This window comes from Python bivittatus, unplaced genomic scaffold (genome assembly GCF_059951505.1).
Source record: "Python bivittatus isolate LINGU-HERP-01145 unplaced genomic scaffold, Pbiv_v1 ctg000330_np1212, whole genome shotgun sequence".
In the NCBI taxonomy this organism is placed as follows: Eukaryota; Metazoa; Chordata; class Lepidosauria; order Squamata; family Pythonidae; genus Python; species Python bivittatus.
The window spans coordinates 36,943,402-36,970,690 of record NW_028277058.1 but is presented as its reverse complement, the minus strand read 5'-3'; the positions used below and the strand labels follow the sequence as shown (position 1 = coordinate 36,970,690).

The 27,289-nt window shown below is 40.0% G+C and overlaps 1 protein-coding gene across 2 annotated transcripts; it reads right to left on the bottom strand.

Moving 5' to 3' along the window:
- Positions 1–611: 611 nt before the first annotated feature.
- On the bottom strand, positions 612–25,483 carry CBX7 (chromobox 7). 2 transcript variants are annotated; one of them, XM_007429635.4, is made up of 6 exons: positions 24,968–25,483; positions 22,916–22,959; positions 8,672–8,737; positions 7,645–7,711; positions 6,603–6,945; positions 612–3,112 (listed from the first exon to the last, which is right to left on the bottom strand). In XM_007429635.4, exons 1-6 carry the CDS (start codon positions 25,034–25,036, stop codon positions 2,958–2,960), a joined length of 744 nt encoding a protein of 247 aa, XP_007429697.1. In that variant the 5' UTR covers positions 25,037–25,483; the 3' UTR covers positions 612–2,957. The 2 variants fall into 2 exon arrangements, with proteins under 2 accessions (XP_007429697.1, XP_087997156.1); XM_088141030.1 differs by lacking the exon at positions 24,968–25,483 and adding an exon at positions 24,252–24,560.
- Positions 25,484–27,289: the final 1,806 nt, after the last annotated feature.

The window sequence follows — 27,289 nt, the reverse complement described above, 5'->3', positions numbered from 1 at the left end:
ATGAATTGTTGACTAAACTCTTTGGGGAAAGCACAGCTTTCACATTTTCTCTGGGACTCACATTAAGAGCTCAGAAGAATTGGGCTCTATTACGTAATGCTGCCTGTAATCTAATGTAGAATAAAGGAGGCCAGAATAGTTCAGAAAGATGGGAATCAAATATATTTCTTCCCCACTTTCAAGAAGTCAATCTTCCTTTGTCAGTATGAAATAACATAAACTATCCTAATTTATACCTTCTGACCCAATAATCATATCTCTTCCTTTAAGAGTTCTGGGTAAGAAAAAAACCACAGCTGTTGCACTGAGCATCAACAGATAGCTTCTCTAAATTGGCAAACAACACTTTTGTTCAACACTAAACTACCCTTCCAGAATTTGACATAGGTTGGTAGTAAAAGTCTTGATGGAAAACTAGGTGTTGAAGCCTCACATGATTTTAACATTTCCATTTTTATAAAACTCTGAATTAATAAAGAATTTCACCCATCAGAGACATTTTTGTGGGCTAAAAAGCTGAGGTGAGTAAACAAAGCAGAAGAGATAGAAAACGCATTGCAACATGCTATACACATTGCTTTTCCTTTCAATGCGTAGTCTTTTTTTTAAAAAAATAAAGCAAGACCTCTTCATTTCAGCTGAATTTAATTCTTCAAAAACTAGGGTTCAGATTGCAGCCCTACCTTCTACCTTTCCATTGTCACTTTCCATAGGAAAATTATTTTCTGGAGCTCATCTGTTCAAGCAAACTTAAAAGAAGCACATATGCACAAGAACATATGCTAAAGCTATACAGTTGATAGGTAAAACAGTTCCTCTAAAACAAAACAAAGCATTCACAAAGAAGTCCAGCACAAATGTCAAGGTACTGAAGTGCAAGACAAAGTCCTCTGTAACTGCAAGCAGCTTCTCCTGGCAGAGATCTTCATAAAATATTTGTACAGAAAAAAAATATACAAAGTACCAAAATGAGGAGGAAGAGATAAAAAAGAATAGCGTCCTGTGAAGCACAAATTAATAAAATAACAACTTTGCTCATATTCATCTTCCAACCCATTCCTCTGCTCTAGTATTTCTGATCTTGTATTGGATCAGATAGGACAACATAATCAGTGCCAATATCCCACTTTTGGTCTAAATTCCTAAACAAAACTGGTAACTGTTTTGACTCTATTAAAAAGTATTTCACTCCATCAACTACTTTCACTTTTAATTCACCCAACACTCCCATACTGTAGATGCCTGAAGTTAATTTAATGACAATGGTTATGTAATGGGAGTTGAAACCACAGCTCCCATGAGCTTGAATAAGAACAGAATGTTGATGCAGTGTTCCTCAAATCATTTGAAGCCTAGCAAACTATTGTTTCATACACAGATACACACACTCCAAATACCCTTATAAGTGTGCACATCTTCATACTATCAAATTGACAACCAGATATCCAATGAAGCTCGCCTAAAACAATCTGGTTTTAAAAAAGGTCTTCCAATTATTCACCTATATAAAAAGTTAAATTTACTGAGCAATTTCCTTCTTGTTTGTGTCGAGTATGTAACTGCACAGGGAATAAAAAATATATATGAAGCTACTAATTGAAATAGCTTTATTCTTGGCCTCAATTTTTCACCTTCCAAGCTAGTTGTATCTTTTCGTCTTGGAGTACGTTTATGTGTTCCAGGAACTTTTCAGGGATCAACACTGCATATGTGCTAAAACATGTCCACTCCCATAGTTAAATCTACATCCATCTACAATCCTGTAGTCTTCCACATGTCTAAACATAAATGGATATAAGCTTAGTTTCCAATAAGCAATTCGAATTTCATATATATAAAGAACCCACTATATATCCCATTAGACATTAGACCTCTTATTGCATATCCCTGGATGTTAGAAAGGCATCTGAAGACAGACAGACAGAACTCTTGGGATCTGTTACAGTTCCATCTAAGCCACCTTCCTACTCAAGGACACATGCAACCATGTTTATGACTACATACTCTAGGATTGCCAGTGGTAATTACTGAGGAATTCCTATTCTGCTGAAAAGCCACAAGCTTCTTAGGATAAAACTTCTGGGCTTACCTCATCAGGTGAGTAATAACAAGCTAGGCTTAGGCTTCTCTTGTACCAGTATGCCTGATTACAGCAATACCATCTCTTATGCTCCAGCTACTAACAAACACAAGCAAGGAAAAGACCAGCACAATTCTTCGGATGCCCAAACCAGAAAGCCACTGTACCACTTGTAGTTGCTTCTCTAAGTTATAACATCTGTGGAAGCGCTGTGAACAGCAGCAAGCCCCATTGTGAACAGTACTAGTAAATGAGGAAGCATTAAGGACAGACACCCAAAAGAAAGAGGGGACTAATCTTTTTGTATATACAGCTGGAGGGAAGCAGGTTGGGGAAGCAGTTTGACCTAGAGAAGTCCATTGAACTTGGAAGAGATCGGGGAGATCTATATTTGGCCTCTTTCCTATTTCAGACACTGAGCCCTTAACTTCAAGTGCGGAAGGTATACGCCATCACCGATATAAGAAATTGACATTTTTTCCACAATGCACTGTGAATAAATATCTTTGCCAGTGAAAAAAGCTTCAGTTTCCCAGACAGACAAAGCAACAACAGACAAGTAATATATCTACACACTTTTTCTATCTATAGTAACAAATGAGGGGGGGAAAGCACAGGTAATCCTCACATATCTTGGTTTTGCGTATTTGAAAGATATACAGGACAGAAAAGAATGTCAGCGTGACCATCTGTCAAAAAAATAAAAATAAAAATGTTCTGTAAACATTTGTAAAGGGATTTTTTTTCGCATTTTTTAAAAATAATATAATTGAAAGTGTAATGAAACTAGATTGGGAATGCAGGAATAACACAACTCAAAAATTCCCTTAATGTGGAAAGAAAAGGAGAGAGGAAGAAAAGTTAACGAACAGCAGATTCAGAACTGGATGCTCCGGTCTCGGAAGAAGCCCTCTGCCATCTGAGCTTCTCTGAAAGTCACGGTAATGGAGTTTGCTGTGATGTCTGTAACTGTCACTTCATTTGGGGGCAATGCTGGGCTCCAGGAAAAATGGCCTTCTGTCTCTGGGCCCACTGTGGGAAAGGTAGAGGGCAGAAAAACAAAAGCTGTGATGGGGAGGAACAAACTGAAGAAAAAAACAATAGGAATCAAAGGTCATGCCTGCTCATGAAACAGGTCAACTCTTGCAGGATTGATACACACCACTCCAGGGAAGGGAAGGGGGAAGGGGTAGCAGGAACACAGTCACATGCCTGCACAGATAGATACAACAAATACATAATTGTGCAAATAGTGCTATAATTCCAGCAATTCCAGTTAGTACAAGGATGTACTTACATCAGCATTTATCTATCCTCAGCACACCTCCAAGACTTTAAAATGGAATATTATGTGACTGAACTGAGATCCCATGTACCTTCTCCCCAATCTGCTGATGTACTAGCAAAGTACTTTCACTTAAATTGTATTTATACTGTGCAACTAAATATCACAGGGATATTTTCCACAGTCTTCCATAAATATTTAGTACAAGAAAACAGTAATTACACATGAAGATCTAGAGGAAGGACTGTTTATTACTCTTTACAAAACTTTCAAAATGCTTTTCTTTTGAGGGTTAAGTGGAAAGGTATATGAATTAAACAAATTCTTCCTCATAGCCCCAGCAAACTGAATTTAGAATGAGCTCCAGTCTCTAGACTTCTCCTGCTGGTCTTTATACAAATGAAAACATACATGAGAGAAGAGGGAAGTCATTTTCTATTCTTTACCCATATTGCACCTTTCAGTTTCACCTGGGGAAAGAACATGAACCTTATTTTTGGCTTTTGCATGAATATTTGACAGGGGTCTACTCTCATCTAAGATTCCATTTCTATAACTACCCAGAATTCCTTATGTCATCCCATCCAAATAGAGAGGACAATTAAAAGATTTGCATATATCTGATAGATGACAATCCTATACAGGAGATGCATTTCCTATCAATTTTTTGTGATTTAAAAAAAAGCAAAAGCAACACAGATAGGCTTCATGCATTTGTAAGCCCACCACCCCCACACCAAAACCCAGCTCTGCCCACCTACATGATTTCAAGCACCACCGCTCTACCTACTGCAGCTCTCTACTTTCTAAAAACTGCAAAAACCCAAAATATCTACCACCACTGCAGAGGATTATGAGGCTACTGCAGGCTTGAGACAATTCTTTAGTCAGATGTTTTAGTATAAAACATTAAGCTCGAGTCACAGTAGGTGGCAGTATGTAGCAGCTCTTGACTGATCTCAAAAATGATAAGCAGGATCGGATCTTAATGGTATTTGGATGGGAGACCTTGAGGAAATCCCAGGACTGTAGATTAGGCTGGAAGTTGAATAAATGTCCCAAAAGAAAATAATGCCAAGAAAAAGCATGCTCAAGGGAGACTTTACCTTTAAGTAAATTCTACATTTAATACAATTCTACAAACATACTATCTATGGATATGATAGTATGTCACTTTGTAATTTGTGGATGATGCCTTGGTGAAGTAATTTAAGCTGGGACATGTGTGCATTTGTGTAGAGCTTTTAAGCGTAACCAGTCAAATGACAATACCCAGAAAGTTCCTTGTTTCATTACGTGGCTAGGAGAAGTAGAATGAATTATGTAAAGGAAGCAACTCTGTTTCATTCACACATTCCTTGGGGTTCTCTGAGCTTGGTTGTTTTCTTGCAAACGTTTCGTTACCTGGCTAGGTAACATCTTCAGTGCTAGAATGGAATGGGGTTTGCTCTCTGTTTATATATAGTGGTGTGCCCTGCCAGTGTTGGTGTTGGTGTTGGTGTGGGTTTTGTTTTATTTTTTCCCCCTCTGGTAGTTCTTTGATTAGGGTATTGTTTACTGTTCACAAATATATAGCACATTATCCTGGCAAACAATCCAGGTCCTGATGCAAATATTCCTTTTGAAATCAGATTTATAGACATACAGTGACTTCATTGGGAGTTAATATACATCAGGTTTTCAGTTGTGTTATACTATGCATGGAAGTTAATGTAAACATAAACATAAAACTGCTTTGAACATAAAATGTTCTACTATTGAACAGTAAACTTCATATACACGTAGTCCTTGCTTAACAACCACAATAGTGACAGGAAAATTCATTGTTAAGTGGGGCAGGTGTTAAGCAAGTTGCACCCAATTTTACGACCTTTTTTGCAGCGGTCATTAAGTGAATCACTGTGGCCATGAAGCGAATCATGTGGTCATTAAGTAAATCTTGTGGTTCCCCATTGATTTTCTTGCTGGAAGCCAGCTAGGAAGGTCACAAATGGTGATCATGTGATGCCCAGATGCTGCAACCATTGTAAGTGTGAGCTGGATTGCGATCATGTGATTGTGGGGGTGCTGTGACTGTCGTAAGTGCAAGGACTAGTTGTAAATCCCTTTGTCCAGCACTGTTGTAACTTCAAACGGTCACTAAACAAATGGTTATTAAGTGAACTATCTGTTCATCTACACTAGAAAGTTTACATGAACCACTTATAGCATTCCTGATTCCTCACAAGCATGAAACCTGTAGTTTAGCAGAAGTGTAGACCCAACTCTTTTAGCCTGATGCCCTTCAGATGTGCTGGACATGCTGGCTGGGATATGGGAATTACAGTCCAAACTTCTTGAAGTTTAAATTTCCATCACTAAATTTGTAAAGTATGACTGCATCGCTTACCGACAGCAATCCCTGAAGTCCTGGTTGCTGTTGTTAACCAAATCCCATGATCGTTAGGTGAGGCAACTTTCTGCTGGCTTCCCATAACCAAAGTCAGTGAGGAAGCTGGCAGGAAGTTGCAAGTCCCAGCCCAGCAGGCAGGTAAGTGGTTGCTGCCAAGAGGGAGTGAGGAGGTACGCGGGGGTGCAGCAAGGGTGCGTGAGAGGTGTGGCATGGGTCAGGGATGGTGCAAGGGTGTGGTGCAGGTTGTGGAGAGTGCAAGGGGGTGTGCAAGAGATGTGAGGGTTGGGCAGAGTGCATTGTGCACGAGAGGCACAGGTTGGAAAGGGTGCATGGGGGTGTGCGAGTGGCCGGGGTGAATGCAGAGAACTGGGGGAGAGTGTGCAGGTGGGGGAGGCTTACCCCAATGACTTGCGACCTTCCCTGCCAGCTTCCCCATTGACTTTCTGGGAAAGCTGGCAGAGAAGGTTGCAAATGATGATCATAGGGTGCTGCAACTGGTCATAAATGCAAACTGGTTGTCAAGCGCCCAGATTGCGATCACGTGACCACGGGAGTGCTGGGATGGACAGAACTCCGAGGACCGGTTGTAACCACCATTTGTTCAGCACCATCATAACTTCAAACAGTCACTGACCTAATGGTCATAGGTCGAGGACTACCTGTAGTTTGGAATTACTCTTTTAGTTCAAGCTGCTGAAGACCTGTGTATGCTTGGGAGGTACAAATGGTAAATTAAAGACTCAGTCCCCATTTATATATCCAGAATGCAGCAGTCTAGAGAAAAACACAAGCTGCCCAGCAAGATGAAGTTGATATGGCAAAGCTAGGGATATTTCCAGGCTTACCTTCCTTACTAGCAGGTTGCGTTGAATCATCCCAGTCATTGGGCGGCTGCCTGTCCTCAAGGGCCACAGGTTCCTTCAAAAAGAACTCTCGACGACGATTCCGATTCTCCAGGCTCGACATGCGGGTGAACCTCTTCCGTGAAAGGCGCAGATACTTCTGGTTCTTGCTCTGTTTCCGAAGAGGAAAGGGCAGGACCGCTCCCCCACTCTTCTCAGACAGTTCTGTCTGCCCTCCCTTGGCCCCTGCCAAGTTGTTTCCTCCTCCCCCAAACCTCCGGGACAGAGAAAAGCAGAGTTTCTCTTTCCCTTTGTGGGCACTCCTCAGGTCCATGCTATATAGTCTCTGTAAATGAAGAAAAGCACTCTCAGCTCAAGAAGTATGTGATGCAGCTAGGTTCACATAAGCCACAACTTGTAAGGCAGTCTTCCTGGAGTCTAGGTTCTTCTGGTGCACTGGGCTTCCAACTCTCAAAACACCAGTCAGCCAATATGGCCTAAGTGGATGGACATTTCATGAGCTCTACGTGAGCTTATTTCATGAGTAAAAGAGTGTTTGGGTTTATTTGCACAAGAGCAAAAGCTTCCAGTGGGGGAAAAAAAACCTGTTATGAGCAGAACATTTAAAATTGCTCTGAACTGTGGGCAAAGTGTCTTTTTTTAGCTAAGATGTAATTCTGAAAACTAATTTTCCTCTTACAATGTGTATGGCAAGAGAGAAAAGGAAGGTTAGATATCCCTTAGATATTGCTGGACTACAACTCCTATCTAACCTGAGTATGCTGGTTGAAAATGAAAGGAGATAAGAGTCTAATAATATATGCCCAGAAGAATCTTGTGATGTCTTAATGCATAAGCTTTCAGGAATCACAGTCCATTACATCAGATACCAGAAGATTCCTTGTTGTGTTTGCTGCAAAAGACTAGCAGAGCTCTCTCTCCAGCCCACAGTGTCTATGAATTCAAAACTGGGAGAGGCTGAACTACAGCAGCAATACTGGGATTTAGGAATAGGCATCAAAATTTAGTAAATCTGAAATATTACCTGCAGCAACAGGCGCTTAGGTTTGGGACCTCTCTTTCTGTAACCTGAGGCACGCTCTCTTTCTTCCCTAAAGAGACAGAAAATACCTAGCAGTTTTGTTTGTTGAAACAGCATAAATCCACAAAGCCTTTTGCACAGGTGTTCCTTCACATTACTTACACATACTTCCAAGTAAATGCTGATTCAAGTATAGATCATATTAAGAAGGATTTCATGTGATTTGGGTTGGTAAATTATAGCTATTCATTTCCCCCAGATTTAATGCTTAATACAACTGACTGTTGTATTGCATTACTTGCATTATAAGTAACAAAGTGATACTTAACCATGCACACAAAATACAACACTTTATGGATCCTCCCTTGTCAGCGTTTTAAATAAATCTCAATGTTTTTTCAAGAAAAAGGTTGACCAGTACTTTCAGTCTAGTGCCTTTCAGATGCATTGTATTACAGATCCCAGAATTCCCAGCCAACATGGCCAAAACATAGCAAACTGACATTTTCATCACAGGAGGCATATTAACGATCTAGGACAAAGTGTTGTATAGGTGCCACTGACTTGTTTTTATCTCTGTATCTATCCTGCATCTCATATATAAAAACTCGTAAGCTGAAGTACTCATCAGTAATATGATTTGCTTTTATTATATTCCTTAAGTGTCAGCTAAACTTTTGGAAGCCTTTCATACTGGGAAGCACTTGGTTAACTAAGCTACACCAGGAAGTTCTTATTTTAGCTAAGTGTGACATAAGTATGACCTCTCCTTGCCTACGTGAACTGGGAGAAACCATTTTAGTCTATGCAGCAGTGTTTCCCAACCTTGGCAACTTTAGGATATCTGGACTTCAACTCCCAGAATTCCCCAGCCAGCATGCTGGCTGGGGAATTCTGAGAGTTGAAGTTCAGGCATCTTAAAGATGTGAAAGTTGAGAAACGCTGGTATGCAGTCATGCTACACCTTTTTCCCAAAGAAGCCAGAGGCTTTGGTTTAGCCTTTCCAAAAGGAAAAAGGAAATGTTCTTACTTCTCTTCATAAGCCATCACCAGACGAGGGTCAAGAATGTGCTCCTCGGGCTCCCATGTGCTGTACCTAAGAGAAAAGTTACAGAAAGTAATCAAAACATTTCAGGCAAATTTTGGGTTTTTGTTCATATGACCTACATTCTAGCATCCCCTTGTTCATTACAAGGAATCCATGGAATCCTGAAATAAACAAGTACTAAAAGCTTTACACTTCTAAAACTTTTTCCTTTACAACAAATATTCCTGTTCTTATCCGTGGAATGGATCAAGTAAGATTGACCTCTTGGGAAAAAAAAGAATAAACTCCCCATTCTTGGGCTACATTAGGTGACTTATATCCACTTGTAGATAAGGATTTCCTTTGGCTGAACTTATCTCTGGTGCCTACATGGATATGGATTGACTACATGGATTGCCTTCTTGGCAACAATACAGAAGTGACTTGCTACTGTCTTCTTCCAGGATATTTTTTTCAACCCCCATTTTTTCTAGGCCAAAGCCTTTGGATTTTTCAAACAAGTATTAAGCAGGCCTGACTCTACTTAGCTTTTTCAAGATTAGCCAAAGTCAATTAGCTTCTGCCCCCTGTAGGGGCCAGGAAAAAACAGTGTTTCCACCCAAACAACCTTTCTTTGCAGTGGTGCTAACCAAGGAGAAGCTTATCTTTTATAAGCAGTTTTTCTCGCCCGCATCAACCAGTGTGAAATATGACTCATTACTATTTTTAATTACACAAATTGTAAACTCTGAACACAGCACTCTGAGAAGAGTAGCATGCCTTTTGATTCCTTATAGAGTCACAGAGACAGGGTGTACCACACTGAACATAATGAAGCCACTTTAAAAACAGTACATATAGTAAGATTACAGATAGCTCTCAGGTTACAAACAATTGTTCAGTGACCATTCAGTTACAATGGTGCTGAGCAAGGGGGACTTACAACAGGTCCTCAGAGTTCCAGCTGTTGTAGCGTCCTCGTGGTCACATGCTTGTGATCTGGGCACTTGGTGTCCAGCTCATGATTACAGTGCTGCAGCGAGGCATAGTCATGTGATCACGATTTCCAACATTCCCTGCCAGCTTCCCACAAGTAAAGTCAGTGGGGAAGCTGGCAGGAAGTCAGAAGTCATGATCATGTGAGGTCCTTGTTTAACGACCCATGTGGTCCTCATTTAACGAGGGCAACTGGAACTGCTGGAATTGCCATCGCTAAGCAACATGGTTATGTGATATCATGCTTTACGACCACATTGTTTAGCAACAGAGTTCCAGGTCCTAATTGGCATCATAACCCGACAATTACCTGTAGTACATCAACCATCTCTAATCAAGTGCATATTTCCACCAAATCATCCTATCCAAAAAAGTATTTTCCTCTACAAAATTAGAACAAAACAAAACAGCACCATGAATATTTCAGAGCCTCCAAATCCTCACCTTCTTAAATGTAAAGCAATGGGGGTGGGGGAGATTTAGTAAAATGAAAGTCCTTGGCAGAAAGGTCCATAAGCATGATGCCCCTGCAGAAGAAAGAACTATTATATGTGGCCACAGGAGAATATAACCAGAGGACCTTGAAGATAATTCAAATTGCTAAAGAATGTTGCCTTCTTCACCCATATGATTTAGGAACTTTAAAACTGCCAAATTCACTGTGAATTAGGTATGAAAACCATCTATAAATGTACTGATGGTACAAAAACTAAGTTATGCTCTAAATTAAGGGCAGGCAGATATGTCATTTAGCCCAAGGGTAATTTTTTTTTTTTTGGCAGTCCCTAACTTCTCTTCAAAATTCAATGATATAATTGCTGAAAATCTATGGTGTAGAAAACCTAAGACTGATAATGTAATCCTTAAAATGGGCTTCATACAGTTTGAAGAGCAAAGGAATAAATGAACACACACACCCCAAATGGGGGGAAAATAAATAATAAAAGAAAATCAATCCCACCCATGCATGGACATGGCTGCATCCATTTTGGATCACTTCTCTACTGTACACCTTCCCTCAAAATATTAAGTGAGATTAAGGAGTTTTCATTGTGTCTTCTGACTGCTAGCAGCCTCACAACACATGGACAGACTTAACCATAGTTTCAACTGGGAAACTGTCAGCATCTTAGACCAAGCTAAATCCAAAAATGTGAGGGAATTCTTGGAATTGCTGGTATTCAGACAAGGCAGCCATCAACAGATAAACAACATCTACACACTATTCAAAAGACACAATAGAAAGGAAAACAAAAGACCAGAACATCTCCTCACTGGCAATCATCACCCAGATAAACAGAGATTAACATCAAGATTATCACCAGACATACAAGCAGTAAACAATACCTTAATCAAGGAACTTCCAGAGGAAAATATAGAACAAAACAAAACCCACACCCCGACCAGCACTGGCAGGGCATGTCACAATATATAAACAGAGAGCAAACCCCATTCCATTCTAGCACTGAAGATGTTACCTAGCCGGGTAATGAAACATTTACAAGAAAACAACCAAGCTCAGAGAACCCCAAGGACTCCACAGCTACTAGAAATCAAGTAGCTATAGTCAAAATCCAGAAAAATTAGTTAAAACTGGTAAAAGTCTTCTCTAGCCGCTGTTGTTACCAGGACAAACAGAATCATATTTGTTTAATTTAAATTTCACCTTTCCTCAAGGCAGTATGCACAGCACTTCAATTTTTGCACTATATATACCCAGACCGGCCCCAATCCATGACACCAAGTATTACGGACAAATATAATTGAATGCAATAAAAACTATATATTCTGAGAGCCATATTGCCAGTGAACTGCAATTTCATCCTGTCTTCATTAAGCTTCTGTTTGCAATCATCCAGGTTATTTTTTTATCTCAAACACTGGTTTAGAGCCAGAGTGGGGAACCTGAGACATTTCAAATCTGAATGGATTCCAATGTAATCCTAGCAAATTTGGTAAACAATCAACCACAGTGGAACTGTAATCCAACTTTTGAAGTGTGATACAGTGGGGCAAAAAAGTATTTAGTCAGCCACCAATTCTGCAAGTTCTCCCACTTAAAAAGATGAGAGAGGCCTGTAATTTTCATCATAGGTATACCTCAACTATGAGAGACAAAATGGGGGAAAAAATCCAGAAAATCACATTGTCTGATTTTTAAAGAATTTATTTGCAAATCATGGTGGAAAATAAGTATTTGGTCAATATCAAAAGTTCATCTCAATACTTTGTTATATATCCTTTGTTGGCAATGACAGAGGTCAAACGTTTTCTGTAAGTCTTCACAAGGTTTTAGCACACTGTTGCTGGTATTTTGTCCCATTCCTCCATGCAGATCTCCTCTAGAGCAGTGATGTTTTGGGGCTGTTGCTGGGCAACACGGACTTTCAACTCCCTCCAAAGGTTTTCCATGGGGTTGAGATCTGGAGACTGGCTAGGCCACTCCAGGACCTTGAAATGCTTCTTATGAAGCCACTCCTTCATTGCCCGGGCGGTGTGTTTGGGATCATTGTCATGCTGAAAGACCCAGCCACGTTTCATCTTCAATGCCCTTGCTGATGGAAGGAGGTGTTCACTCAAAATCTCAGGATACATGGTCCCATTCGTTCATTCTTTCCTTTACACGGATCAGTCGTCCTGGTCCCTTTGCAGAAAAACAGCCCCAAAGCATGATGTTTCCACCCCCATGCTTCACAGTAAGTATGGTGTTCTTTGGATGCAACTCAGCATTCTCTCTCCTCCAAACACGAGTTGAGTTTAGACCAAAACATTCTACTTTGGTTTCATCTGACCATATGACATTCTCCCAATCCTCTTCTGGATCATCCAAATGCTCTCTAGCAAACTCCAGACGGGCCCGACATGTACTGGCTTAAGCAGGGGGACACGTCTGGCACTGCAGGATTTGAGTCCCTGGTGGCGTAGTGTGTTACTGATGGTAGCCTTTGTTACTTTGGTCCCAGCTCTCTGCAGGTCATTCACTAGGTCCCCCCGTGTGGTTCTGGGATTTTTGCTCACCGTTCTTGTGATCATTTTGACCCCACGGGGTGAGATCTTGCATGGAGCCCCAGATCAAGGGAGATTATCAGTGGTCTTGTATGTCTTCCATTTTCTAATTATTGCTCCCACAGTTGATTTCTTCACACCAAGCTGCTTGCCTATTGCAGATTCAGTCTTCCCAGCCTGGTGCAGGTCTACAATTTTGTTTCTGGTGTCCTTCAACAGCTCTTTGGTCTTGGCCATAGTGGAGTTTGGAGTGTGACTGTTTGAGGTTGTGGACAGGTGTCTTTTATACTGATAACAAGGTCAAACAGGTGCCATTACTACAGGTAACAAGTGGAGGACAGAGGAGCCTCTTAAAGAAGTAGTTACAGGTCTGTGAGAGCCAGACATCTTGCTTGTTTGTAGGTGACCAAATACTTATTTTCCACCATGATTTGCAAATAAATTCTTTAAAAATCAGACAATGTGATTTTCTGGATTTTTTTTCTCATTTTGTCTCTCATAGTTGAGGTATACCTATGATGAAAATTACAGGCCTCTCTCATCTTTTTAAGTGGGAGAACTTGCACAATTGGTGGCTGACTAAATACTTTTTTGCCCCACTGTAGGTTCTCAAACCCTTATTGTACTGAAAGACTTCTACTGGCTTCCCAGAATTTGCTGTTTGAAAGAAAGTTATCTGTATATTCTGCATATTAATTTCCAGTTTCAGTATTGATACTGGTATGTACTAAGCAATGGCTACTGACATCACCACCCCTCAAATCAACTACCACAAGGACCCCCTACATGGAGTCCACTCAGAAACTACAGTAGATAGAAAATGCAATGGACCACCTACCGGAGTGAGAGCCACCAGTGGCATATAACACTGGTTTTATAGGCATTGCATAGGCTTTCCGCTTCTGAAGTTGATTCAAAGTGCTAGTTTTAACCTATCAAACCTTTGATGGCTTGACACCTAGGTATCTGTAGGAACACCTACTTCAGGGAGAAATTATCTGTCCAGTTTGCTTAACCTTAATGGATACTGAGTGTCTCCCATGTGAGATCAAGGGAGAGGGGGCTAGAGCATGATGTCTTTCAGGGCACGCCTCAGTGCTATGAACAGCTTAATTCCAGAGACCTGAGTAGTACCCTCCCTAACAAGGCTTTTGGAGAGAGTTAAAGCAGAGCTCTTCCACAGAACTTTTATCAATAAGGAACATCCAAAAGCTGTTTACTAGATGCCAGATACGCAGAAATGGTGTTTTATGTTCTTTTTTGTTTTCTTAATGGATTTTATGTTTCAGCTTTTTGTAAACTACCAGCAGTCCTTGTAGAGCTGACAGTATGTAATGTTGTGAATAAATAACATTCATGGCAAATACAGATATAAATTTCAAATCTTCAGATACTTAACCCCATATTCAAGAACTCGCTTACTGCAGAAGCTCATAGACATGATCTAGCTAGATTAGCTGCTTTACTGCAGATGAGAATTAAGTGATATACACAGAGAAATCAAAGTGTATATATCTAGAGTTTAAATTCTAGGCCTTTTTGAATCAATAAAAAATTGACCATTCTCTTCACAGCCTTAAAACTGGGAGGTACTTGCTCAGTGTGATGTAACTGTCCTATCTGCTCTGCTGGTTCTTGGCTCACCAGTTCATTCCTTAGAGGAAGGCTGTGGTCCAGCTGTAGAACACCCACAAAGCATTTAATTTGAGACACAAAATTGAGCATCTTAGGCTTTTAAAAATGCATAGACACAAGTGTATGTCAATAAATAAAAATGAACTGAAATCAGCAGCATTGCCTGTATTTAGGGATCTTAAATCATTCCATGCCTGGACCAGACAAAGATAATGTAAAAATGACATTGTTTAATTTATTCAGCTTCTCCTAATACAGAATGTCCATATTGTCAAGAATAACATAGAAACAGTTCTAGGAATAAAAATTAACATTAATTACTGAGTTTGCCATGGCATGCACCATCTAAGGACAGTTATTCCATTGGGGTAAGAGAGATGGTAGAATCTTCTTCTAATTTATTCTAAAAATCAGCACCTTAGAACTAAGATACTTGGTTCTATTCATTTGGACATGAATAAGACACCAGTTTCTGCTCTGCTTACAGATGGAAAGTTAGCAATGCTAAGAAAATAGTGTTTCCATATTACTATTATTCCAAACCATTACTTAAATAGATGGTCAGACTACACTTATTGCATTTCATTGGCAACTGATCCCAGAAGATCATATTAAACTGTGCTAGAGGAATACACACTTCTCCCTAGCCTGCCAAATTTGCTCTGGAAAACACTACAGAGCACATATGGGAAGAAAACAGTGTACAGAGGAGAAAAGAGAAGAGGCAATTCCACTGCATATTAGAGGAAAACCAATGTTTACAGATGTTCACATCTACAGCCATGGGAATGGTGTATGTGTACACATCTGACACTAATCCTCAACCACAAAAATACAACATATACCCTGCTGATAATTATACAGTACAGTATTCTGTAGCAATCTCCAGAGGGGTGTGGGCATATCTATGTGTAGTTAGAACTATAATGTCACTTTGGCTCAGAAATTATCCATCTCTAACTCTTTTCTCTTGATAATTCTAGAAAGCATGGTCTTAATTCTAGGATGAAGATGCTGACTGATACAGTCTATAATGAACTTACTGAAATACATTTGACATTTCATCTACAATCATAAACATACTAAGAAATAAATTCCATGACCATCTAAGAATTTATTTCTAGGTCAGTTAAACATAAGATTGCACTTCTAATAAGGTGAGGGATAAAATGCAAAATTATATTGCCCTATATACTCTGGGCCTGTGTATTAGGATCTTAATAGCAATAGATGAAATGGACCATGAAATAGGAAAATTTCAATTTCCAACCCAATTAATTATTAGATATGATCAAAAAGATAACAGTATCAAGATAAAAATCACAGTCTAGGATGATTGAGAAAATTGATATATTCTATAAATAGAAAAATAATTTGAAAATTGATTCATGAGAAAGAAATTGAACTTATTTGTACTATGCCTATATTATTCAGCCCATGGATGGCTTCAAATATTAACATTACAAATGAAGAACACTTTCTACTTTGTCAACAATATGCCTAATTTTACAACCAAGTATCATCCATTCCCTTACAGAGAAGGGTAAGATAAACAGTGAATGGATAAGAATCTATTTGAGGATCATAAACAAGGATTCCCATAAACTCATGAATAACAATCACAAAATAACTCCTTCAACCACCCACATAAGACTGCTAAAATGAGGAAGCTAAGGAGATAAGCAAAAGTGTGCTTGAGAAAAAAAATGTGAACTCTGTTCAATTTTGGTTTTCAAATAACTTCCTGGCCTCTTTTGCATCAAGCTTAATTTCATACCTGTTGGGATTTCTATTACAAACAAGAACAATCCTATAATTTCTTTCTGTCTACTCATCTTATCTTTTGTCTTTCTCTTCTATTTTCTTCAGCTTTGCCAAGAACATTTTTCTGGATTATCATTTGTAGACATCAAACATGCAAAGTATGGGAATTTCTGTCTACTGAACATTATCTCAGTCTTTAATTGATCCACAATTGATTGGTTCTTCTTGTTATTATAACACTAGCCTGATCCATAATTCAAAGATATCTATATTCTTCCTCTCACTTTTCAGTGTCTAGCCTTCAAAGCCATACATTACCAACCTAAAGAACATAGCTTTATTATTCTGATCTTTGTTGTCATAAAAATATCCTACTGTTAATGTCCTTATCAAAGTTTATCACTGCTTTACTCCATAGGATTCATCTTCAGTTCTTCATTTTTATTCATTATTGAACCTAAGAAAAAAAACCTATCTATCACCACCATTTCTTTATATCAACTGTAAGTTCAGTAACCATGCTGACTGACTTTATAGTAAATCCTTGTTTTAAAGGATCTTGGTCTAGCTGGATTTTGGATACATCAGACTAATTTTTCCTCCAGATACTTCCCTGAAATAATGGACAAAATCTACTGTATCTGAATAATCTGGATGATTAATGTAAATTATGTCATATGCGTCAATGTACATCATTTGCATAATAACCTAATTACTCAAATGACATTATTTACGTGATTTAATGCAAAGATAAATTAATGCAAATGATGTAATACAGATTTAATGACATTCAGGCTTAATATAATGCCCTTTCCACCCAAATGGCTCATTAAACCCAGGATTTACTGTACTTTTGTGTTCTTAATATTTAACCTACATTTCTTATTTTTCATTTTTACTGTCATAATAAGCTCTTCTAAGTCTCTCTTTATTTTCAGCTAACAACGTGGTGTTACCTGCATAACTCAAAATTGTTTTGGCCTAATATTTTGATTCTAGCCATTCTCTCTTCCAATGCCTATGGAGACAATATGCGTTTTGCTCCCTTTCCTATCCTGAAGCACTCTTTTTTTTTCAAATCCAGTTTTTACAATAGCTTCTTGTTCATTGTAAAAGTTCTGCAGAAAAATAATCATGTGTTCTGGCATATCAGTTAGCCTTGGTATTCTCCACAGTGCGGCATGAGCTATAGAATCAAAGGCCTTTCTTGCTTTATTATCTAACTTATTTCAGTTATCTGATCTCATGTCCATCTGTTCTTTCTGAAATCTGCTTGTCATTTGGGATTTCTCTCTATATACTGTATGTGGCTCCATCTTTGTAACAACTTCAGCAAAACTTTGCTTGCATGAGGAAACAGCACAACGGTTTGGTAATTTGCATCTCCCTTCTTCAGTACAGAAGTATACATTGATCTTTTCCAATTTCTAGATCACACAATCTTATTTTATGGTTGTTGACAGAGTTGTTAGCATTGTTTCTCTCCTGCAATAACAGATCAATGGTTATTTCATCTGTACAAATTGCTTTCTAATTTGGCAGCTAGTTTACTGTCAATTGTACCTCACTTTCTAGTGCAGCCAGTGCTTGAATATATTCTCTCTCTCTGTTCAGATATTTCTGCCATTCTGTAATTCCATTTGTTAAGGATTTCAGTTTAGTCTTCTGTGATTACTTGAATAGCCCTACCCAAGATATATATTGTCCTGTGATTTCTCTGATCTTCTTATAATCTCTTTTATTTTGCTTATCTTGCTATTTTTCTTCATTGACTTTCTTGACTGAGAACTTTCTCCCTATCCTTCCTTGCTTGATGATGGAAGTCTTTGTTTAGTCATTGCATTTCCTTCTTGTTGCCCATGGCTTTCATACTGTCTTCATTGGCTATCAGAATAGTTTGCCTTGAAAGCTACCTGGATCTCTTCCACTTTGAAATTTTGGTTTTTGTTTTGTTTTTTTTACAGTATCTCTTTCTCAGGTTCTCTTTCAGATAAATATACTGCATCTGTTCCTTATACTCATCTTACAGTCTGACTTTATGTTATCTAGGTCCAATTTTGTTGGCACACTTATGCTCTTTAATTTTTTAGGTTTATTCTGTATATTTGATATCAGTTATTCCTGGTCTCCTCCACAATTTGTGTCTGGAAGTGTCCTGGCTGCCTGAACTGTACTTCTCCATCTTCTGTTTCTTATTACATAGTTCATTTGATTCTGATGTTGTATATCCAGTGATGTCCAGGTATACAGTCTACATTTATGTTGCTTGATATGGGTATTAGCAAAGCAAAGAAATCCCTTCTGAAACCTATTGATCTAATTCCTGCAGTACTATATTTACCCAGTCCAACTCCTCCTGTGATTCCAGATTTCTAATTTTTTCCCAATGTTTGCATTTAAATCACCCACTAGTTGTAAGTCCTTTCCTGATGTTAGTATCTTTTGCACCATTGCATCTATAATAGTCACATATGTTTATTGACTATTCATAACACTGATATTCTTTGTATAGCCACTAATTGTAATAGATGTGTTCTTGTCTTTCATTGGGCTTTGTTCCAGCATGTACGGACCAATGTTCTTTTTGAGTATCTTTGCCACAGCATTCCTTTGTATGGACTCATATCCTGAAAGTATATACAGTGGTACCTCAGTTCACGAACGCTTCTGTTCACGAACAATTCGGTTCACAAACAGCTCTGTTCGCAAAATTTTGCCTCCGTTTGCGAACGCCAGATCGGGTTACAAACAGGATCCGCGGCCATTTCCCCTCCCGTGACACATGGTCGCAGCTTCCTGTAGGGAGGGGGACTCTCCCTCCAAGCAATATCCGCCTCCCCACCCGCCTTCCTGTCCTCCACGCCAGAAGTTGCGTCGAGCAAGGTTAGCTTTCTCACTCTCTGTACTGTACTTTGTGTCATATTTTTGCGGTTTAAAAAAACAACAACATATGGTTCAGAACGGATTAACCGTAATTACATTGAACCTTATGGGGAAATTTGATTTGGGACGTGATCAAAAATTGGTTGGCGACCAAATTCAGAGGGGTCAGAACGGATTAACCGTATTTACATTGAACCTTATGGGAAAATTTGATTTGGTTCACGACCAATTTGGTTCGCGACCAGAGTCGCGGAACGAATTAAGTTCGTGAACCGAGGTACCACTATATGTTATCTGGACCACTTGAATTCATTTAGACCTGAAACATCCTGTTTACCCATTTCCCTGGTTCATGCATCTCACATTCCATATTTACGCCTGTGTGTCTTTGAAAATAAAGAATGATTCTTTCAGCATTGGCCGCATTTTCTCTTCCAGATGTGCTTGTGAAAGTTTGACATTTTTTCCCTAAAAGCTAAAGAGTACTTTCTGAGTGGGGTAGGCAGGGTGATGGGACCCATAGATATTTAAATGTTTCAACCAAGGTCATATAGTTTTCTTGGCAACAATACAGAACTGGTTTGCTGTTACCTTCTTTCATATTTGATTTTGGACTTTCTTCTCCTAAATGGCTGGCTTCTCTAGCACCTCCAGAATCTCATCTGCCCTCCCCCTACTGAGGATTTTTTTTAGCTTTCCCTCTCCAGTTTTGACCTTACCAGCAAAGGTAATTCTATCATGAGCTCCAGCTCCCACTGGTGTCACTTTCAAGACCACCGAAGCTACTGAGTCTTCCCATAACATTGAGAAGATAATCCCTGGGGAAAATAATCCTTTACCCTCCAGATATTTTGATCTTCAATTCCCATTAATCCTAGCCAGCCTGGCCAATGGCAAGGAACTACTGGATTTACAAAATAAATTTCAGGGGTCTAGGTTCTCTACCCTCTGATGTAGGCTCAAATTCCAATCTTGGGCAATCTTAAGCAGGTTCTTTTTTTTTCTTTCTGAATGTTTTGCTAAACTGGATAGTGGAAAATTATGTTATGAAATAAAATACTCAGTCCAGCTCATTGCCTGTGATATGAAATAGAAAAATAACAAGTTTTTCACATGCCTGACTAGAAGACAAATGCAGCAAGAAAATAGTTTTACCTGCCTTGAGGCTGAGGGAAGGAGCTATGATGTAAAGTCAATACATTTACTTTAAAATATGCCTTTCAGATCCTGCTCATAAGAGAAGGACAAGGTTAAAAATAGTTACATCTCCAGCTTCATTTTCATTCATTTATATTTTGTTTCCATTACTGTACAGTATTAGTCCAGCCTTTTAAAAGCCCCTTTTCCTCATCTCTACTTTTGTGCCAATGTCCACAGTGAAAAGTGATTAAACCCAAAAATGCCATTTGAACAAATGGTGATTTTGTCTTCTTTCTTTCTGCTGTAGAAGATTTTGGCACCATTTTTAATCAGTGAATGAAGAGCAGGCTAAGAATTCCTGGGAGGAAAGGGGAGGCAGCACTGGGAGGGGGGATCTTAGATCAGAATTTTTAATAAATGTCCTATGGGTGTTGCCCATTCCTCTGCAGTTCAGCTTCTTGCTTGACTGCGGTAAGAAAACACTGCATATAGGAAAACAGTGCACTTCGCCACACAAGACAAATACACACACCGCCACCACACAAACAGAACGGGCCAGACTGCAGCAGAACTGCAGACCACGCATTCTGGAAAATACAAGTCATATGATCGCTTCTCTCCTTCCCCCTCCTTTCTTCTAACTCAAGTTGTAAACAAGCTTGCAGCTGACTCAGAGCTATAACCAAATTCTTGGCTCTTGGCTCTGATGGGTGGGGCATGAAGGCAAGTTTTCAGAGAGGCACACAAATGACATTGGGCCGGGGGAGGGAGAGGAAAGAGTCACAAGAAACAGCCAACAATTCTTGATCTGCAGCCATTTGCCTCCTATCTCACAAGGAAAGAGGACTAATTGGGAAGGACTAGTGAATGAAATATTGTAGACATTTGCAGGTACCATCAGAAATTAATTCCATCCTAGAATTAATCTAGAATAAAGCCTAGAATAAAATGCTATGCATTTTTAATGTTCAAAGACCTGTGTCAAAAAAAAGGGCAGTCAAAGGGAAAACAAACCGTGATCTGCAAGACAATTTCTAACAAAAATCAATTGTTGGCTTTTAAGCTAATTTCTAATTGATTTTGATAGATCTAAATAGCCATTTCAGTTATGGATCTTTTTTTCCAGCACCAGAAAAGCTAAGAAACCCTAACCTATCCTTATTGGGAGTTTATTTCATTAAAGTGAAGAGGAAGGAAAAGGGAGTACAGCAAAAGATACTGTGGTCAGTTTTTTGCTGCTTTCTGAAACTCTAAAATTCAGAAATATTTCTGAAATAGTGGAGGAATATTATGGGCTAAGAAATAATAGCATGATCTTCTCCTCTTCAAAGTAATGTTTCTATAATGAACAAATTAAACCAAATTTCAGTCTGATATTTAAAGGGGGGCTGAGAATCCCAAGAGCTGTAGTCCCAAAACATGTGATGGGTGCCATGTTGGAGAAGCCTTGCTAACCAATAATTGACACCTCCATGATTAAGCTCAGCAAACACTATTAATACTGATAACAGAGAGTATAGTTTGGATATCTTCCTTTCTGGCCCAAGAACTGATGGGTACGCCCACTCAGAATTCAAACTCCAGGATTAGCAGGAAGCCAGTAATATCCTGGCAGATGATTTGCCTACAGCTATGTTCAGCGGTGATGTCAGAGCAAGATTTGGGGACCAAAATCCAGGTCCCTGAGCAGCAGAAAAGTTTCTAAACACAGAAGGGTTGTTTACTTCAAAATGTGATAACTAACATGTTTCACCAATAAAACAGTGCCATCTAAAATCTAAAAACACTGAATTGTACCAATCACTGGCATTTAGCCCATTTTAACTTCCACTGAAATATTCAAGTTGTTGTTATAGTTACAATATAATCCATGGCAGTAGAATAACGAAGATGTCCCTATGTCTTGGATTAACAGGAATACCTCCTTTATACACAAATGATTTTATTGCTTCACATTATTGTATCTTGCAATAAAGACTACTACTCTGTCCTGCTGAAATGCAATTATCTCTTGGGAGCCACTGAGTCGCTAGAAACACAAAGCAACTTGCAGCTGCTTAAGCAATACAAAGTTACCTGAATGGAGGTTATATACGTCTCATTCTGGGAAGAAATAATGCAGCTGACTGTAGGCCATTTGAGTTAGGAAGAAAAAGGCATTGTGTTGCCAAATATCTAAGACCAAACTGAAACTGGGCATTGACCAACTTGCCATCTTGCCAGGGATACATATACACACAGGATTCTGGTGAGCAGCACAGAGATCCCCATCTCATTTCTACAGTAGTTTTTGATCAGTTAAATAGAGGATTTTCTAAACAGCACAAAGAGACCCCTGCTGTTCTCCATATCACACACAAATAATAAGCAGACCTGCTTCTCTTCTCTGCTTTCTGCCAATGCCCATTGACAGCCACCTCAAATCATGGATGGCTTGCAAGCAAATATTTATTGTTCAACCAACAAAATCATAATGTGCTCCTTACTCATTCCACTTGGACCCCATACTATCTCAAAGAACTTAATAACCCTTTTTCTGGGATTACTCCAATTATAACCTTTATTTTTAAAATATGTGTTTCATTTGGGAAGAAAGACTTCTACTCTTGAACTATTTCCCACAACACCATAAGAAAAAGTATTTTTTTTAAAAAAGGACATATAAAAACATATTAGTTGAACTTAGTTCAAAGGACCAACTTGGGAAAATGTAAGTAGAGTGATACTTCTCTTGAAGCTGGGGACAACAGGAAAAAACAAACAAACAAACATAAGACAGGTCATGGATACAAATGCACAATTTCAAATATAATCCAAACTTACTTGGGGGGCCATCCTTTCCATTTCACCAGATATTCCACTTTACCCTATAGAAAAAGAGAAGGGAGGGGAAGTAAAACCAACAGTTTCATCAAGCCCTGCAGAAAAAATTAGATCTACAAAATATTCTCTCTAACAAACAAACAGCACCCCTCAACCTGCCCATTTCTCTGCATTTATAATCTAAAGCTCTCCACGCACTGAGCTGCAATTCCTGGGCTTGCCCTGGAGATGTATCCAAAGGCTTCCAGGACGCATAAAGAAACTGCAAAGGATCACACGGGCAACATTCCAACCCATCTATACATGATTAAGAAGGAATGCTTAGAAATTGGGATAAAAAACTCTGCCTGCTAGATAGGATGGCTGGTTTGAGCATCTTGCTACTTTCATTCCTGGCCTGCAAGTGTTTCTGGAACATCACACAGGCTCTCTGCTTACAGCATCCTACAATATAATTAATTAGGTGTCTTGATAATCGTATGCAATGGACTAAACACTGGGCTACAGGAATGTTTCTCAGCCAGATTTATCTAAGATAGTGCAGATAATTGCCTGATAAGTACAAGATTCTCAGCCTCCTCCCCATCTATACACAGTCATTCATTGGTTCACAGTACAGAATGCCAGCCTACTCCTCACTTCCCATCAATTGAACACAAGAGATCATGTATATCTTTTTCTCCATGATCAGTGGGCCCACCATGAAGTGATGGTTTCATCTCCCACCACAACAGAAGGCCAACAGCATAGATTTGTTAGCAAACCAGTATTATGAGACAATAAAAGCTTTTAGTTAATGTAAGATCTGACACTACTTTCTAGTTCTGCAAGACTGTCTCCCAAACCTAGAATGCAGGTTCTGTACCCAGGCTATAAAGATACCAGATCCGCAATAGCTGCATCCTTACAGTAAAATCACAAGCCAAAAGCACTACCTCCATTTTCTCAGTAGCCTAACTTGCCAATATGAGGCTTCCTCATATAATGGGGAGGCTCAGAAGCACTTAGTAAACTGTTGAGTGAATTCTCCTCTCCTAAAATTACTGATATTGTGCTTCATATTACAAAAAAAAATTCATACATTTTTAAAAAGGATGTGTATGGTCTTGCAATCTTCAACTCATACAAAAACCTGACATTTTTCACATCAAAGAAACTGACTGATTAGCACAGATTACCCCTGAAAGGCAAATAAATCATGCAGACAACTGTGAATATTTATGGCCTAAATAACCTGATAAAGATTAAACATTAATCTTTGTTTCCCCCAAGTAATCATATTTAGGTCATCTCAGAACCATCTCAAATTTCAATAAAGCTGTTGGAAATAGCTAACCTTCTTCCAAGAGATACAATCCCAGTGTCTCTGTTCATCAGGACAGGACTTCTCTAGGACTACAGAGCAAAAACATGGGAAGCAAGAAAATGATCCAACCTGAGGGGCAGAGTTTTTAAAAAGATGACATCCACCCATTTTGACATATTTGTTCTTCCTATAGCAGAAACGTGTGCCCTACTCTTAACACTCCCACTCTAGAGCAATCCTAAACTTGCAATCCAAGACACTTTAGTTACTTGTCTGGAGGTGAGTTCCACTGAACTCAAGGCATTTACACATGAGTAGCCAGAGCTGGCACTGCGCTGGGGGACTGCCGCAACCCTTGTCCACATTCCAACAGGGACATCACCACGTGATAAACGCGCAACAACCATCATTTCTCTGCACTCCGGCGAGTCAGCCTTCTCTTGGGCTTCACTGCCGCCCCCTGCTGGCAGGAAAACGAGAAGTTCCGCCACGCCCCCCTACTCGCACTACGGCGTGTGTACAAACTGGGGGGCAGAGGATGATGTACTCTCGCTTCGCTTGCTTCGGTATTTTTTTGCCGTTTGGAGAGAGCAGAGGAGCTATCGCTTCGATAACGGTTTGTGGTTAAAGGTCCCAAGAGAAGGCTTAGCCGTGGAAGAAATCCCGCCTTCCAGATTCTTCCTCCCTCAATGCCGTTCGTAGCCCTGCAGAACAAACGCGAACTCGGCGCAGGGAACAGAACCCACCTTCCTTACGCGCTTCTTCCTGATGCTCTCCACAGCAAACACCTGCTCCCCAATAGCGGAAAGCTCCATACAGGGACGAAGAAGGAGGCGGCGAAGGCAGCGGCTGCTCGCAGACTGAGTGAAGTATCCAAGTGCGCGCCGGCTACCGCTGTTTGTTCTTGCAGTTCTCGCTCTTACTTACTCCGGCCCCCCCTTCAGAGCTCAATCACGCCGCCGCTAACGTTCCATTTTAGAACCTGCGCAACATTTTCCCAAGCGCGCGCGAGAGAACAGCGAGCGAGCGAGCGAGCGAGCCCCCGCCCTCCCCTTCTGGCGAGCGCTAGTTTGTCAGAGGAACCGGGCGCACGAAAGCCGCTCCTGCTTCAGACCTGCTCGAGCAGCGGGCTCCACCCACAAGGAACCTGCGCGAGCGTGAGATAAGTCCCGATTCGCACCGCAGGCCTAGCACAAAGGCCAGCCTTGGACTTGGGAGGGAGGGCCAGGCTCCTTTTCCTTCCTCCAGGGAAGGGGAAGAGGATTGAATTAGGCAGTCAGAAGAGGGGAAATTGGCGAAAAAGGCCTCGTTTTCCCCACTGCTGTTCGGAGTTGGCGCAGTAGGGAGATCAGCCCTGGAGCGATAGCATCACAGTTCTCACGAAAAGGGCGGCGCGGCTGCAATTTTGGTGCACATATTTACCTGGGAGTGTGCCTTATTGCACTGAGTTATCCTTACTTTTGAGGAAGCATGCATAGGATCGCCTGCAAAAACAGTTGCACCAGAGACAAGCGCCTGTTCATGGAGCCCTATGGTTCTTCTAAGTGAATTGGCATTTTCATAAGCTCGCCCCCTGTCTCAAAATGCATTTTGCTCTTTGCTCTGTAGGGAAGACGGACAGCGAATCACCCATTCTTTAAGCCGAACCTCATTCCCGTATCTATATCACTGCCTTCAGCAAGGGGGGGGGGATTTTCTAGAACAGCGAGATTCAAAATTGAACTCAAAGGGAACATTGTCAAGCTCGAGCTGCAAAAAAAAAAGGCATCCTGCAGTGCATCAAGTCCATTAACTCCAATCTGAAATCCCACATTTCTGCCCTTCATTTTCCTCCTTCCATAACGCGTCCTTGCCCGACTTTTCGGCAGCTAAAGAATTTCAGGCAGAATTTCACTATATCCGTATTCTCACATGGTTGGGGAAATCTGAACAGTGCAGTCTTTTGTAGGCTTACTTGGAAATAAATTCGGTTAAAAATTCAAAGAATTTACTCCAGACATGAAAGGGATTGCTCCTACATGTGTAAGTGTCAGGAAATTTGCCTGTCCCCTATCAGTATTTTTCACATTCGTCATAACCTTAGGTGAAAAATGTGGGTGAAAAATAAAATGCAGTTTCTGATAGTTCTGCAGTGGGCGATTATTTTCATGCGATTGCCTACCCAATGCGGTTTTGGGAAGACAAACCGTTTAAAAAAAAAAAGCTTGCAATAAACGCTTAAAGGCACGGTCCTGTGATGTTTACAAAGTCGGAACTTTCGTTTTCAACGTAACCTTTTACGTGCTCTTATTGGCCCGTTGGTGCCAGGAGACCTGCCTTCCTAAGCCTTCATTGGACTGGAGCTACGTTTGTTTCCTTCCTTTACACTGTAATTGGTCACGGACTAATTATTTTGGTTTAATTGAAAAATCCTCGACAGATGAACTCAGGATGAAACTCAGGTCTGGCGCCGCGGTCAAGAAAGATGATGGATATCTCCTGGGTGGAAGGAGCGTGTTCTCCCCTGCCTAAAATAGGCAGTAATAAGATCTTTATCCTTGACTGGGGACTATATACAATTACAGTCCAGGATGAAATATTTTGCTACTGTACTCTGAAATCTGTGGTTTATAAATTACAATGGCTGAGTTTACATGCCAGATATTAACATGCTACCAAATAAACTGATTGTGGCTTAATGTGATGTGTGAATCCAACCACAGTACTGGGTGCCACTTGGATCAGAACGTGTATTGTTTAAGGCTGAAGGAAATGTTCTTAAGTTTTTCTTCTGAACACAGACAGACAAAAGACTTGCCTCTACAAGTGAGATTCTGGTTGTTACTCTCAACACTCTGAATCTTCTTTCTGCCCCCAACCTTGAAGTCATTCTGCTTCCTCCAGCCAATTTCTCCTGCCTCCTCTTTCCATCCTCAACCGTAATTATTCCAAAAGTCCCTTTTGCTTGACTTTGATTCCACACATCTGATGAAGTGTGTTGGGATTGATTTTATGTGAAAAGAAATGCACTAATCTGGCATATGTCCGACGACTCTTGTGCTTGTTTCTTGCAATAAACTAACATGGCA

Excerpts from the sequence above, each read along its gene's own strand:
- CBX7 (XM_088141030.1), bottom strand. The coding sequence starts at position 24,389 with ATGGGTGGATGTCATCTTTTTAAAAACTCTGCCCCTCAGGTTGGATCA. Across the intron at positions 8,738-22,915 it reads TGGAAAGGATGGCCCCCCAA|GTACAGCACATGGGAGCCCG; the intron begins GTAAGTTTGGAT and ends CTTTTCTCTTAG. Across the intron at positions 3,113-6,602 it reads GCAACCTGCTAGTAAGGAAG|TGGGCCCAGAGACAGAAGGC; the intron begins GTAAGCCTGGAA and ends CCTTTCCCACAG.